This window comes from Bos grunniens, chromosome 19 (genome assembly GCF_055505025.1).
Source record: "Bos grunniens cultivar Pamir isolate PY7600 chromosome 19, Bosgru_T2T1.0, whole genome shotgun sequence".
In the NCBI taxonomy this organism is placed as follows: domain Eukaryota; kingdom Metazoa; phylum Chordata; class Mammalia; order Artiodactyla; family Bovidae; genus Bos; species Bos grunniens.
In genome coordinates, this window is record NC_141183.1 from 40,969,217 (window position 1) to 40,982,341 (window position 13,125).

The 13,125-nt window shown below is 36.4% G+C and overlaps 1 protein-coding gene across 3 annotated transcripts in view; it reads left to right on the forward strand.

Moving 5' to 3' along the window:
- The window catches only part of YWHAE (tyrosine 3-monooxygenase/tryptophan 5-monooxygenase activation protein epsilon), a 34,807-nt gene extending 22,653 nt beyond the window's left edge, over positions 1–12,154 (forward strand). The window contains exons 2-7 of one of the 3 annotated variants that reach the window (XM_086359824.1): positions 418–617; positions 3,670–3,776; positions 4,414–4,620; positions 6,602–6,738; positions 9,534–9,580; positions 11,191–12,154. In XM_086359824.1, the coding sequence (XP_086215950.1) occupies positions 418–617; positions 3,670–3,776; positions 4,414–4,620; positions 6,602–6,738; positions 9,534–9,541 (659 nt within the window). In that variant the 3' untranslated portion in view covers positions 9,542–9,580; positions 11,191–12,154. Of the gene's footprint in view, positions 1–417; positions 618–3,669; positions 3,777–4,413; positions 4,621–6,601; positions 8,375–9,533; positions 9,581–11,190 lie in introns of those variants that run through there. The other 2 variants (XM_086359823.1, XM_086359822.1) reach the window with 2 other exon arrangements.
- The last annotated feature ends 971 nt before the right edge of the window (positions 12,155–13,125 follow it).

A 13,125-nucleotide genomic window follows, 5' to 3' on the forward strand; every position in this document is an offset into this window, starting at 1 on the left:
ATTTGAGAGAAAATGTATTTTCTATCACTTTTTTTGAAAAATGCATTTTAGAGCCTGTAAATTTAAAACTTTTATCCTAAATGGCCAGCTGAATTACTTTTACTAGGAAATGGGTAGGTGCGCATGCCTAATTCTCTTACATGAGAGAGATGCCTCCAAGCCATACTAAATTATACTTGGCATTTTGGTTCCATACAGTTTATATTCTAGATCCTCTTGTTCTGGGCTCTTAATTTACTTTGTCTTTTACATGGTTTTTGGTTTTTTTGCTCATGCTAGTTTGATGATTGTGAAAGTAATATTTTGCTTAAAAATTTGTTTTTGTTTTATATTAGCTTGACAGAAAAAGATTTACTGTGATAGGGATGTTTTAACAAAACTTAGTTTGTAAGGTCTGGTTTTACTTTTCACTTATAGAAATGGTGGAGTCAATGAAGAAAGTAGCAGGGATGGATGTGGAGTTGACAGTTGAAGAAAGAAACCTCCTATCTGTTGCATATAAAAATGTGATTGGAGCTAGAAGAGCTTCCTGGAGAATAATCAGCAGCATTGAACAGAAAGAAGAAAACAAGGGAGGAGAAGACAAACTAAAAATGATTCGGGAATATCGGCAAATGGTGAGATTGTTACATCCTAGTGTTAAAGTCGCTCAGTTGTGTCTGACTCCTTTGCGACCCCATGGACTGTAGCCCACCAGACTCCTCTGTCCATGGGCTTCTCCAGGCTAGAATACTGGAGTGGGTTGCCATTCGCTTCTCCAGATGATCTTCCCAACCCAGGGATTGAACCTGGGTCTCCTCTATTGCAGGCAGTTCTTTACTGTCTGAGCTACTGGGTGGCCTGCATATCCTAGACATATCTCGTCATATCCTGTGGTTTAGTCGCTAAGTTGTGTCCGACTCTTTGTGACCCCGTGGACTGTAGCCCACCAGCCTCCTCTGTCCATGGGATTTTCCAGGCAAGAATACTGGAGTGGATTGCCGTTTCCTTCTCCAGGGGATCTTCCTAACCCAGGAATTGAACGCAGGTCTCCTGCATCGCGGGTGGATTCTTTACTGATTAAGCTGTGAGGGAAGTCCAAAGAATGATGTCTTAGGTGTTAGACTGTTTAGACCATAGCCTAGTACACACATTGTTGTATACCTCTGCAGTGTATATTTTATATTTTACTGGATTTGCATCTTTTACTCATCTGGGTTGAGAATTAGAAGCTATACAGTATTTGAGGAGAGAGGAGAAGACATTTTTTTTTCCTTGAAAGCTGTAGAGAGCACCACACAAATAGACAACTAATTTAATCATTGTTTCTATTGTGGTGACTACAAAATACTTCATTGTGTAACTTGAAATTACCATTCTGGACAGCTTAACCAATATTCATGTGCCTGTTAAGTACATCAGTTGATAGGTAATATGGGTACAAAAATGAGACAGTTAATATCCTTATGAAGATGGGTCTAGTCATTGTTTTTATAATAGAATAGAAAATATCAGAGGGCGTAAATTTATTGTCTCAGATATTATATGTGGGTATATGCTGATACGTAATGTTTTTCTTGCTGTGGCTTTTGGTCAAGAAAGTTTAATCTAGTGCAGTGGTTCTCAAACCAGAAGTGACTTTGCTCCTCAGAGGACATTTGGTAGAGACATTTTTGGTCTAGTGGGTAGAGATGAGGTTACTGCTAAGTATCCTATTAGGCATAGAGTAGCCCCCCACTGTTGAGTGTTGAGAAACTGATTCTAAACACACTCTTAAAAGTACAGTGAGAGGAATAAAAAAACTGTCACAAAGTTAGCATGGAGTGAATTTGGTGGATAGAGGGAAAGGGGAAACGGCATTTGCTGACTTACGTGAGATATTTCTAAATTACAAAATATGTGTGCAAGTTACTGTATTTAATCTTTAAATAACCCTGTAAAGGGTAGATATTATTCTAGTTTCTAGATAAAAACGGGTGTTCTGAGTGATTAACTACCTGGGATCACATAGAAAGTGGTGAGCTGGTACCAGTGTGACCATTACCTTCAAACACATTGGAACAAAGAATATGGATTGTCGGTATTCAGGTTGGTGTTGCAGAGGGATGAGGAGATGAGGTTGAGAGTGCTGAAGAGAGAAGTCTGTGTGCTAGATGGTGGGATTTGGGGTAAGAAGGAAAGGAAGCAAAGAGAGGAACTGATAAATTGGGAGATGAAAGAGTCAAGAGACTGGAGGTCTTGATGTGTCTCTAAGTATAAATAACAGCAGTAAAGGAACTAAAAAAAGAAGTTGTAATCCAGTAGTAAAATATTGGAACTTAGAAATTCCAGGCTAGAGTAGCACAGTTAAGAGTGCACAAATAAAAGTCATGGAGTTGAGATCAAGGAGAACTACATTGAAAGGAACGTGATAATGCCTTGGGGTGTGATACCAAGAATTGGAAAGGTAAGCTATAGATACTAGTGAATGTGGCTGAAGGGCCTGCAGAGATCTGTTGATGACAGGAATTGATATTTTAAAACATAGTGGATGAGCTTCCAAGGGAGGAAGGGTTTGGAGTATTAGAACAGTCATCCTGAGTCAGTGAGGACTTAAGAGAATTCAGAAATCATCCTCCTCTTAGAGCAGTCTATCTCTACTTGAAAAGCCATAAAGAAGGTAGTTCATTCAGGAGAGAGCTGGTTTTACTTAGAATCAGTACAAGATTATAGAAGTGAGTGGGAGAATTATTTACAATGGAAAGAAGGTTGCAGAGGGCACAAAATGAATTTGGAAAGGTTAAACAATCTCACTGTGGAAGAGTGAAAGTAGTATTCCCTCAGTTGTGTCCCTTTGTGACCCCATGGACTGTCACCCTTAAGGCTCCTCTGTCCACAGAATTCTCCAGGCAGGAATACTGGAGTGGGTTTCAGTTCCCTTCTCCAGGGCATCTTCCCAACCCAGGGATCAAACCTGGGACTCTTGCATTGCAGGCAGATTCTTTACCGTTGGAGCCACCAGGGAAGACATTGTAGTAACAAAATTCAGAGCAGAATGTATATGTGTGTTAAGAGGTAGTACGTGTTTTTGGCATGATAAACGAATTGAAATGAGTGGCAGTGTTTACTTCAGTCTGTGGACTTTTGATGTCGTAGCTGGTTATGGATCTATCAGTAAGGTGGTTTACAGTTGAGCATAATAGTGGTTAAGGAATGTGCATCCCGGAGGCAGAATGCCTGGCTTTGAGTTTTTATTCCATCCCTTAGAAACTGTGAGCCTAGCCGTGCGGCCTACTTGGGTTCAGGTTTTCACTCTGCTTCTAAGTTCTTTAAGTTAGTTATCTTTGGTCAAATATAGTGATCTTTGTTTTCCTGTGTAAGTGGAGACAAAAGCTAGTTTAAAAAAAAAAAAACAGCTAGTTAATATGTTGCATTCAGTAAGTAGTAATCACCATCTTAATTCTATAGCTGAACTGTGAGTTGTTTCCCCCCCGCCCCCCAATCACTTAACTAATGGCATGTAGGAAGAAGGAAGAAATACTTTACATAAACCGGAGACAGGTTTTCTCCGCTTTTGTATCAAGAGTGGAAAAGGAGGTTTGGAGACAGATACATATGTTCTCTTTAATACAGTTCTCTTCTCCAAAACCAGAGATAGAATGTGATAATTTGTGTAATTTCTTAAATAATTTTTGACTTTTTTTTTTTCAGGTTGAGACTGAGCTAAAGTTAATCTGTTGTGACATTCTGGATGTACTGGACAAACACCTCATTCCAGCAGCTAACACTGGCGAGTCCAAGGTTTTCTATTATAAAATGTAGGTTTTATACTAGAAGGGAAGATAATCAGATTAAATGTTGGCTCTCTTAGAATCATCGGTTTTTCATATAGATTTTTCAACATTTTATTTAATGTTGGAAGGATAGTTAAAAGAGGAGTGATTCTCAGACTTAAGTTTTTGAATACTCATTTGCAAATTCACTGCTAAGAACAATCTATTACTGCATTTGAGGTGGTCAGACGATCGCTGTAAAAAATGCACTAGATTTTGTGTTACCTGTTTATATATTCATTTGTTTGTGTGGGGGATACCGGCTAGCTATAAGCAATGCATTACACAGTTCAGTCTTAACATTTTATATAGTTGTTTTTTTATTTCATTAACAAACTGTTGTGCTGTTCTTTGGAACCACTTACTATGTTTAATTCCGGTCTATCAAGTGATAAAATTTGTTGATTTTTGAACGTTTACAGTTAATTTCTCTAGGATTTTGCTTATGTTTGGAAATGTGAAATCTGAGTCATTCCTGAAAGTTTTTGCATTATTGAAGTATATACATCTGTTCATGTTTTTATCACAACTTGATTTTATGTAATAGAGAAAAATTTTTAACAACTTATTTTAAAAAGCATTAATCTAATTCTGGTTTTTTTGTTGTTTTGTTTTGCTTTAGGAAAGGGGACTACCACAGGTATCTGGCTGAATTTGCCACAGGGAATGACAGGAAGGAGGCTGCGGAGAACAGCCTAGTGGCTTATAAAGCTGCTAGTGATATTGCAATGACAGAACTTCCACCAACACATCCCATTCGCTTAGGTCTTGCTCTCAACTTTTCTGTATTCTACTATGAAATTCTTAATTCCCCTGACCGTGCCTGCAGGTAAGTCTCTAAAGAGAAAAAAACTTGACTGAAAGTGAAAAAGGTTACCAAAAAAAATAGCTCCTTGTTTTTCTGTCTTGTTCCCTGGGGCTGCCTTCCTTGGCTTGGCCCTGTAATGAAGAATTCTGGCTCTTAACACAACTGTTTTGGATGATACAAAGACAGACCTATTTCAGTTCACTAGGATAGTGGTTAGGATAATTATGCGATGAGGAAAAATTTGATTGGTAGATTGAAAAGAATCTTATTACAGAGTAGGAGTAAGGAATGAGGGATTTTCATAATAGAATTATCTTCATTTTTGTATATTAGCTTTCAGTCTTTGTCTCGTGTTCAATATAGTTATGCTCTTAGTATGCATACTGTGTTGTATTTTCTGTTGTAAAGTTTGCTATCTTATTGATGTATTTAAAAGTGTTACCCCATTTATACTTCACGTTATTCCCAATTTTGATACATAAATTTAAGGAATATATGTACATGGTTTTTTATTTCTTAAGTATACACGGCATGAAGTTTATCTTTCTGTGTTTAAATGTGCAGTTCAATGGTATTAAGCGGGTGTGCATGTGTGCTCAGTCGAGTCTGACTCTGCGACCCCATGGACAGTAGCTCCTCTGTCCATGGAATTTTCCAGGCACGAATACTGGAATGGGTTGTCATATCCTATTCCAGGGCATCTTCGCAACCCAGGTCTCCTTCTGCACTGCAGGCAGATTCTTTACCACTAAGCCATCAGGGAAGCCCGCCAGGCTCCTTTGTCCGTGGGAGTGGGTAGACATTAAGTACACCCACAATATTGTCTGTTGCATCTATTTCTAAAACTTTTTTATCAACTGAAACAAACTTAGCACTAAACAATAACAGTATATACACCTCTGTCCGATTTTCTGATAATCTCTATGAATTTGCCTGTTTTAGATAAATCATACAATAGGAGTAAGTGTACAAAGTAACCTCGGTGTTCTTGGGTATGTAGGAATCAGATATTCCCTGAAAAAGATTTTCCAGCTGTCAGGTGGGTTCTTTTGAATGAAAAATCAATATTAATTCATCTAAAAGCTTTCTAAATGGCTAGTTGAGTGAGTCCAAGCAGGTAACGTATCTTAACTGAAGAAGCTATGGCTGTTCAGGGATAGTATTGGTTGACTCTTTGATTGCCATTCTCTAGTCTAGCCGTAGCACACACAGCTTCAACCTAAGTCCTTTCCGTGCTTCTGCTTTAATGTGAAGTATGCCATTTGTTCTTTTTCTACCCATTAAGATTGTTCAAATATGACTTCTTAATTTGCTTACCCTCTTGGGTCCCTGAAGTACTTTCTCCAGGTTGGCACTTTATGTTATAGTAGCTATTTATGTCACTCCCTCTATTTTTAGGTGTTTTAAAAAAGTTCATTGTGGACTCATATTACGTCTCTTTCCTTTTTTTCCTACCTGTTCCCAGCATCACTTGGTGTACATAGTACACAGTACTCAAAAAGTAAAGGTGAATTTTGTTTCTTAACTGTAGTAAATGGCTTATATGATCACATTTTTGTGGGTTTTTTCTTTCATGCTCTATTAACATTAAATTTTATTGAATTAAATTGTGAGATACTGTCCCAGAATTTTTTCTTTTTGCATTAAAACTTTATTAAAGTTAAACTGACTAGAATTTGGAAATACCATTCACATGCATATATTTTGATGGTGGCTTGGATGGGATTAGGTCTGCTTGTCAAAAGCATAGTAATCAGTGGAACGTCAACAAAAATTTCACTAGTTCCACAGTTGCTGGATTACAAAATTTAAAAAGGCGTTTCATTAGTTACACCTGTTTTCAGTGCCAAGCATTCAGCGTCTAATAGGGTCTGGTAGTGATAACTCAAGAAAAGACTTGAGATTTAACTTACGTCATTTCTAAAATCTGTTTTTGGACTTGTTTAGTTTATTTTGGACTTGTTTAGTTTATTTTTATAATACATTATGTGAACTCTTGTAGGTTGGCAAAAGCAGCTTTTGATGATGCAATTGCAGAACTGGACACGCTGAGTGAAGAAAGCTATAAGGACTCTACACTTATCATGCAGTTGTTACGTGATAATCTGACACTATGGACTTCAGACATGCAGGGTGATGGTAAGGAGACTGAAGTTAAAATGTGTCTCTTTCAGTTGTTGGATCTATTTACTCTTAGAAAATTGGGATTTCTTCATATTATTATGCTATAACTTAGACTCAGCTTACCCTCCAAACTATCAAATTTTAATTACTACCTTTACAGGAAATGGTTTCAAAGTACAGCCTTACATTTTGGTCTGTAAGATAATAATGTAAAAGGCCTGTTTGGAAAAGGAGATCTTTTGTTAATAATCAAAGATTTAAAGATTTACCTGTCATAACATTGGCTAAACTTAGTTTTCTGTTCTATCAGTTTTGAAAGATGGGAGAGGAAGCAGTTCATATTACCATTCTTCAGATTCAGTTTTAGGGGTCTAAGGTTAATTATATTTTATTGTTGTTGTCACTGTTTTGGCTGAGTGGCAATCCTCAGGTTAAAACTTAGATGGTTATAAGTAGGTATTTATGGTATCTTTCCTGTGTGGAAATCTTTTATATAAAGACTGATTTTCCTCTGTATTCTATACAGCAGATGAAACACCCTGCTCATATAGATCCTTATTTAAGAGATCTGATATAGTCTCTTTGTTTTCTAATGTTGCAGTTGTAAATAGTTACCTATTTTATAAAATTTAATCTTGTGGTTGGGAGTAGGGTGGGTGCTTAGTTTTCCAGATGTAAAGGACCAAATTTGTCACGTTTCTTGATTTTAAAGAATATTTTATTCTACTCATTGCTAAAGAATTGTTTTTACCCATGATAGATCATTGAAAGGGTGGGGAGACTGGATGGGGAGATGGACACAAACTAGTGTGACATGATAATTATAAGAGTGTTTGTAACTGGCTCTGGTGATACAGGGAGTGGAAACAACATTTTGTCATTTTTAGCTACAAATCCTTTAAAAGTGTATTACCCAAACTGAAGCATATTTTGTATTCCTTGAGGCTAAATGGAGTTTTTCTTAGTCAGACCAATATATATTGTATTTGGAAACATAACTTTTTAAAGATGTCTGTGAAAATGGATGGCAGGGAATGTAGGTTGGCGGTGGAAGGACAGAGTCAGGTTTTAGAATTATCTTAACGGTAAGTGAGAGTTAGGGGACTCTGCTTCTAAAATGCAGTAGCTCTGTGAACTGTTTAGAACTTGACTAGGTTTGGCTTGAGATTTGTGGTGCATGTGACTTACTTGCACACTTCACCAACAAAGCCAGATGGAGTCACAGATTACTTTTCGTCAGCACAGCACTGCAGGCAACCACTACCAGTCTGTGGAACTCAAAACCAACTAAACCATCTCTGAACTAATGACTGGGGTTCCTTCCAGCTTTAAATTCTATTGTATTCTAACAATAACTACTAAGAAGAATGGCCAGATAGCTGTGGACTCTTCATAGTCACCCCCAGCTCAGAGAAGACTAATATCTCTCTGCCTGTTTGAGGGGATAAAAGGAAAAAGCATGTGGAGAGTTTGGTAAGCGGTATTGACCTAAAGTAAGCTATACCTCTTTGATCTCTTGGGATATTTTTTTGAGGGTGAAAAATACCAACAACAAAAAGTGATTTTGAAAAGTGATATTTTTTTGGGGGGGGACACATTATTTGGTACAGATGTCTCCTTTCATAAAGTTGCTAGATTCCAAAAATAAAAATAAGTCTGATTTTCTGTTATCACTCATAACCAAGAATTGATTAAGGCAGATTGTGATTCCATTTATACAGAATCAAAGATACTCTTTTTCTTGGTTATCAAGCATGTTTTGTTAAATGGATTATTTAAAAATAAAATATCTTTAAACTTATTATGTTTTCATAGTTGAGAATGTTTTTTATACAAAATGTTTAATTACATTTTAGAGTAGATTTCTCTTTAATCTTAAACACTTAAACTAATGAAATTCAATTGCATCAATTCCTTATGACTTTGTAGATCGACCAATTAAATTTCATTGAGACAGATTAGGTTTTAAGAGGTGTGTTACAAAATATTTGGAATTATGAAACATAGTTTAACTTGAAAAATTCAAGTGGTCTGTTGAAATTTTAGCAAAATAAACAAGCTGTCTGAAATTACAAACTGTTGATACTAGAAAATTATTTGCCTGTTTTGCTAATGTTACATGTTAAATTGCTTTTGTGATTTAGAATCAATGCTGAATGTAGAAGAATTTGGGTTATGAAGTTAGGATGTTACTTGCACTTAGTTTAAGGATTATTTAGATTGTTTTCTCCTTTTTTACTTTAAATGTGAAAAGTGGCGTAAAAAAGCATTTGAATTGAGGGTTTCTAAACAAAGAAATCTATGAACTTTATGTTGTTCACAAACCTTTACTTATACATGCTTGTATTCTTTTTGCCTGCAGAATGTTAATGTTTGTCTGGGTGTGTTCAAACATAATTCTTTAAAGGGAGCACCACTTTGTCTCATCAAGCAATTTCGGTCCTTTTTCTTTTAACCTATGATCAGAGGACTGTTTAATACACAAGTTCATAGAGAGGAAATGTGTTCTCTCTGCTTGTTCCCTTCTCCCTTCCCAATCCAGAAACTGGGCAAAGAAATACATATCTGAGGAAATGTTTTCTCCCTTTCTGTATACCTTTTAAGAGGATATTTTGTCCTCTTAAAAAGGAACAGATTAAAAAAAACAAAAAACAAAACAGATTTCTTAGAGTGAAGTTCATGCAAAGTAAGATTCCAAAATCTGATTCCCCAAAGTCATTGATGTTTTCCTTTGTCCTGCTCTTGGTTTATTTTTCTTGTAATGTTGCTTTCATATGATTGTTCTCCCTCCCTTTCTCCTTACAATATAGATTCCTAAAGGAAAATCCAACTCTTCCTTTCCTAAAAACTCTACTTTGTAAGTCATTATCATGGCACAGTGAATTCTGCTTTTAGTTTTGGTTCTTCACTAATCATGCCTGCATATCATCATCTTGTTGCTTAAAAAACTGCCTGTTATACATCCCAGGATGCAAAACCTTTTAAGACATTTATGATCTGCTACCCCTGTCTACTTCTGGTTGGGTGTGACTTCTTTGACAATGTTTTTACACCAGAGTTACTTGGAACTTTTGGCAAACCTAGTGATTGCTTATAAGTAAGTTAAGAGTGTGCTCTATTGATGTATGTTAACTGTATTTTGGCAGTGTATTGCTGTTGAAAATGAGTGTGAATGTTCTTATCATTTCTTAAGTTTGAATACATTATTGTTCATTGGGAGAACAATTGGGTGGTCCATCATTTCTTCCCTCAGTAAATGGTTGTTTTCGTCTTTTCTTTGCATGTCTTTCTAAATGAGTCAAAAAATCTTTATCTACCTTAAATACTTTTTTAAAACAATAAATGGCAAACATTTTTATCACAAAAGAAATGTTGAAATGACTAAAACTATCTTTACCCTTACTGCCATGACAGCATTTATCGTATCAAGGTCTTTAAGACAAGACAATTTAAAAGTGTTCCTCAGAGTTCTGCTTTATGCCTGTAGGGAGCTGCTCTTAGTGTCATTTGTCCATTCTGACTAAGTAATTTAACAAGCAGTATGAATGGATGAATTGTCTGCAGTATCATGATTGTTGGATTATTTCATTGATCTTTCATTTATTTTGATCAAACTAGTAACTACTTAGGAATTAGAGGTTTATTATAGCACAAAATAATGTAACTTTTATCTGTTTATTTTTTGGCAAAAGCCTGCATGCTTCCTTACTATGGCTGTCTTATGCTTATTAATAGGTAGACGACTGGTGAATAGGCTGGCTTTCGATTGCATGTCATAGTGCAGTTGAAATTCCTCAGGCTAATTAATAATCATGTTCTAAGGGAAGAGAAAAGTGGCATGAGAGAACTGGTCCAAATGCCCTTCTTTAATAACCTCAGTGGTCTGGTTTACTTTGAGCATGGTGTTCCACTCTACAGTGAGAGATGTGGTTTATGGTTTGGTGCGATTGTCCAAGATACAAAATGTGTAAAATATTCGTTTACAAAAGCAGAATCTTCCAACTCCTTTGAGTCGTTTTACTGCTCAGTTCTCATATTGAAATGTTTCTAATGAACCTTCAGATCAATTAGATTTTGCAAAAATTTATAAAATACTCTTGGTTCTTGAAGAGGTGAGGTTATTGAGAAAGAGTATTTTGACTCAAGATACACATGAAAGCTTGAAAATCATTTTGATAATATGGTTACCTTGGCTGTCTACTTAAGAGCTTTTTTAGCATAAAAACATTGACTTTTACTATGCATCAATTTTTTTTTTCATCCTGTTGATCATTCAGGACCTTGATCCAGCAGCACCTCTTGGCTTAGGCATCTAAGGTGTCAAGGATGGTAGCAGTCCTTTGCCTGTCTGTGTTTAGACCAGTTGTATCAAATATAAGGAGTCTTATGCTTGGAATGATACCTTTGTCTGTCCCCACAGCAACCTAGTTTAGTAGGTTATAAATTAATTGTCATTCTTCTTTGCAGGTGAAGAGCAGAATAAAGAAGCGCTGCAGGATGTGGAAGATGAAAATCAGTGAGACATAAAAGCCAACAAGAGAAACCATCTCTGACCACCCTAGACCTTCCCATCCCACCCCTCTTGGAAGTTCCCCCATTGTCACTGAGAACCACCAAATCTGACTTTTACATTTGGTCTCAGAATTTAGGTTCCTGCCCTGTTGGTTTTTTTTTTTTTTTTTTTTAAACAGTTTTCAAAAGTTCTTAAAGGCAAGAGTGAATTTCTGTGGATTTTACTGGTCCCAGCTTTTAGGTTCTTTAAGAACACTAACAGGACTGCATAGAGGCTTTTTCAGCATTACTGTATTGTCTCCTGCCAGATGTGGCAAGATCACCATTAGAAATGGAAATTACATTCGAAAGCCATTAGAATTTTACGTGATGCAAGCATCTAAGAGAAAGGTTAATCACACTATATTGGTGTATGTGGTATCATTTTCCCTTTTTCTAATTGCTTAAATTGAATTTTATACCAATGTTTAAAATTAATTGGATGTTAGCTTGAGGTGGTAAAAGGTATTGTGGAGAGTTTGTTGTAATGGTTTTGCTGTTAAAAAAAAAAAAAGTGTTTCAAACTCTGCTGAAATGTTGCTGAAAAGCATGGTGCTGGTAACAGTTCAACAATCCGTGGCTGCTCATTCTTGCCTACTTTTACTCTCCCTCTGAAGCAGGTTAGCGTTGAAGGTGGTATGGAAAAGCCTGCATGCGTGTTCAATTCTTTGTTTCTTCTCCTTCCCTCTCCCCCGGGCCCCGCCCCTCCCCTCCTTCGCTCGCTCAACCTCTTTTGTTCAGTATGTGTAACTTGAAGCTAATTTGTACTACTGGATATCTGACTGGAGCCACAGATACAGAATCTGTATTGTTCTTACTGAAACACAGCATGGATTAACATTAAACTTAAATAAAACAAACCTAAATTAAAAATGCCAAACATTATTGTGCCTCTATCCTTTTTCCTTCTATAATAAAATCTCTAGTCTAAATACATTGATTATATTTTTTGCCTGAATGTGAAGAACTTTTTTTTTTCTTCCATAAATCACTTGTTTCCCAAAAATGATGTATGTTTCTGGGGGAAAAAGTTAACCTGTATGTAACCTGGTTCTGAAGAACAAGGAGTATAAATAGTGCAAGTATCCCGTCCTCTAAATCAGGTAACAGTGTGATGTTTATTTTAATCATTAAAGTGCCAGTGTTTTTTTATAATACAAAATGTACTTAAGGGTCATCTAACATGCAATTTTTGGAGTTGTACAACTGAAGGCTGAGGTTACTTTCCGCCTGCTCCAATGAGTGGCAGGAATAGAGAAGAATTAAATAGATTCTCAGAAGTACACGTACACATGGTGAAATAGTACAGTGGTCCTCTGTTAGAAACACTCGATGTAATATCTTTGAGAGAATTTATACAACAGTGTGTACAGATACTTAGTTAATATAGATCATTTTATGTCAGGCATTGAGGTCAATCTGAATGACTGTCTCACATTGATGTACTCCTCATTTGGCGGTGGGTCGGGGGGAAGTTGACTACTCTTGAACATTGAGCTTATTTCCAGCTTTGCTTTTGTAAATGCTGCTGCAGTAAATGTCTTTGTTAATGGTCCGCTTAAATAGTCGCCTGTGTATCTGTGATAACATTTCTAGATTCCCTGTGTTAGAAAACAGCTTTGCAATTGGTAAATACTATTGGGTTGGCCAAAACATTCATTCAGTTAGTGACTACATTGATCAATAAAGTTCTTGGTGAAAATATGTCTTTTATTTTTACCGGAGCCTTTTCGCCAACCCAGTACCTTCCCTTGAAGAGTTATTCCACATTATAGCCACATCAGCAACATATGAGAGTACCAGCTTCACTGTGCTCGACTCATTGCTAAATGAGATATACCAAAAGTGTAT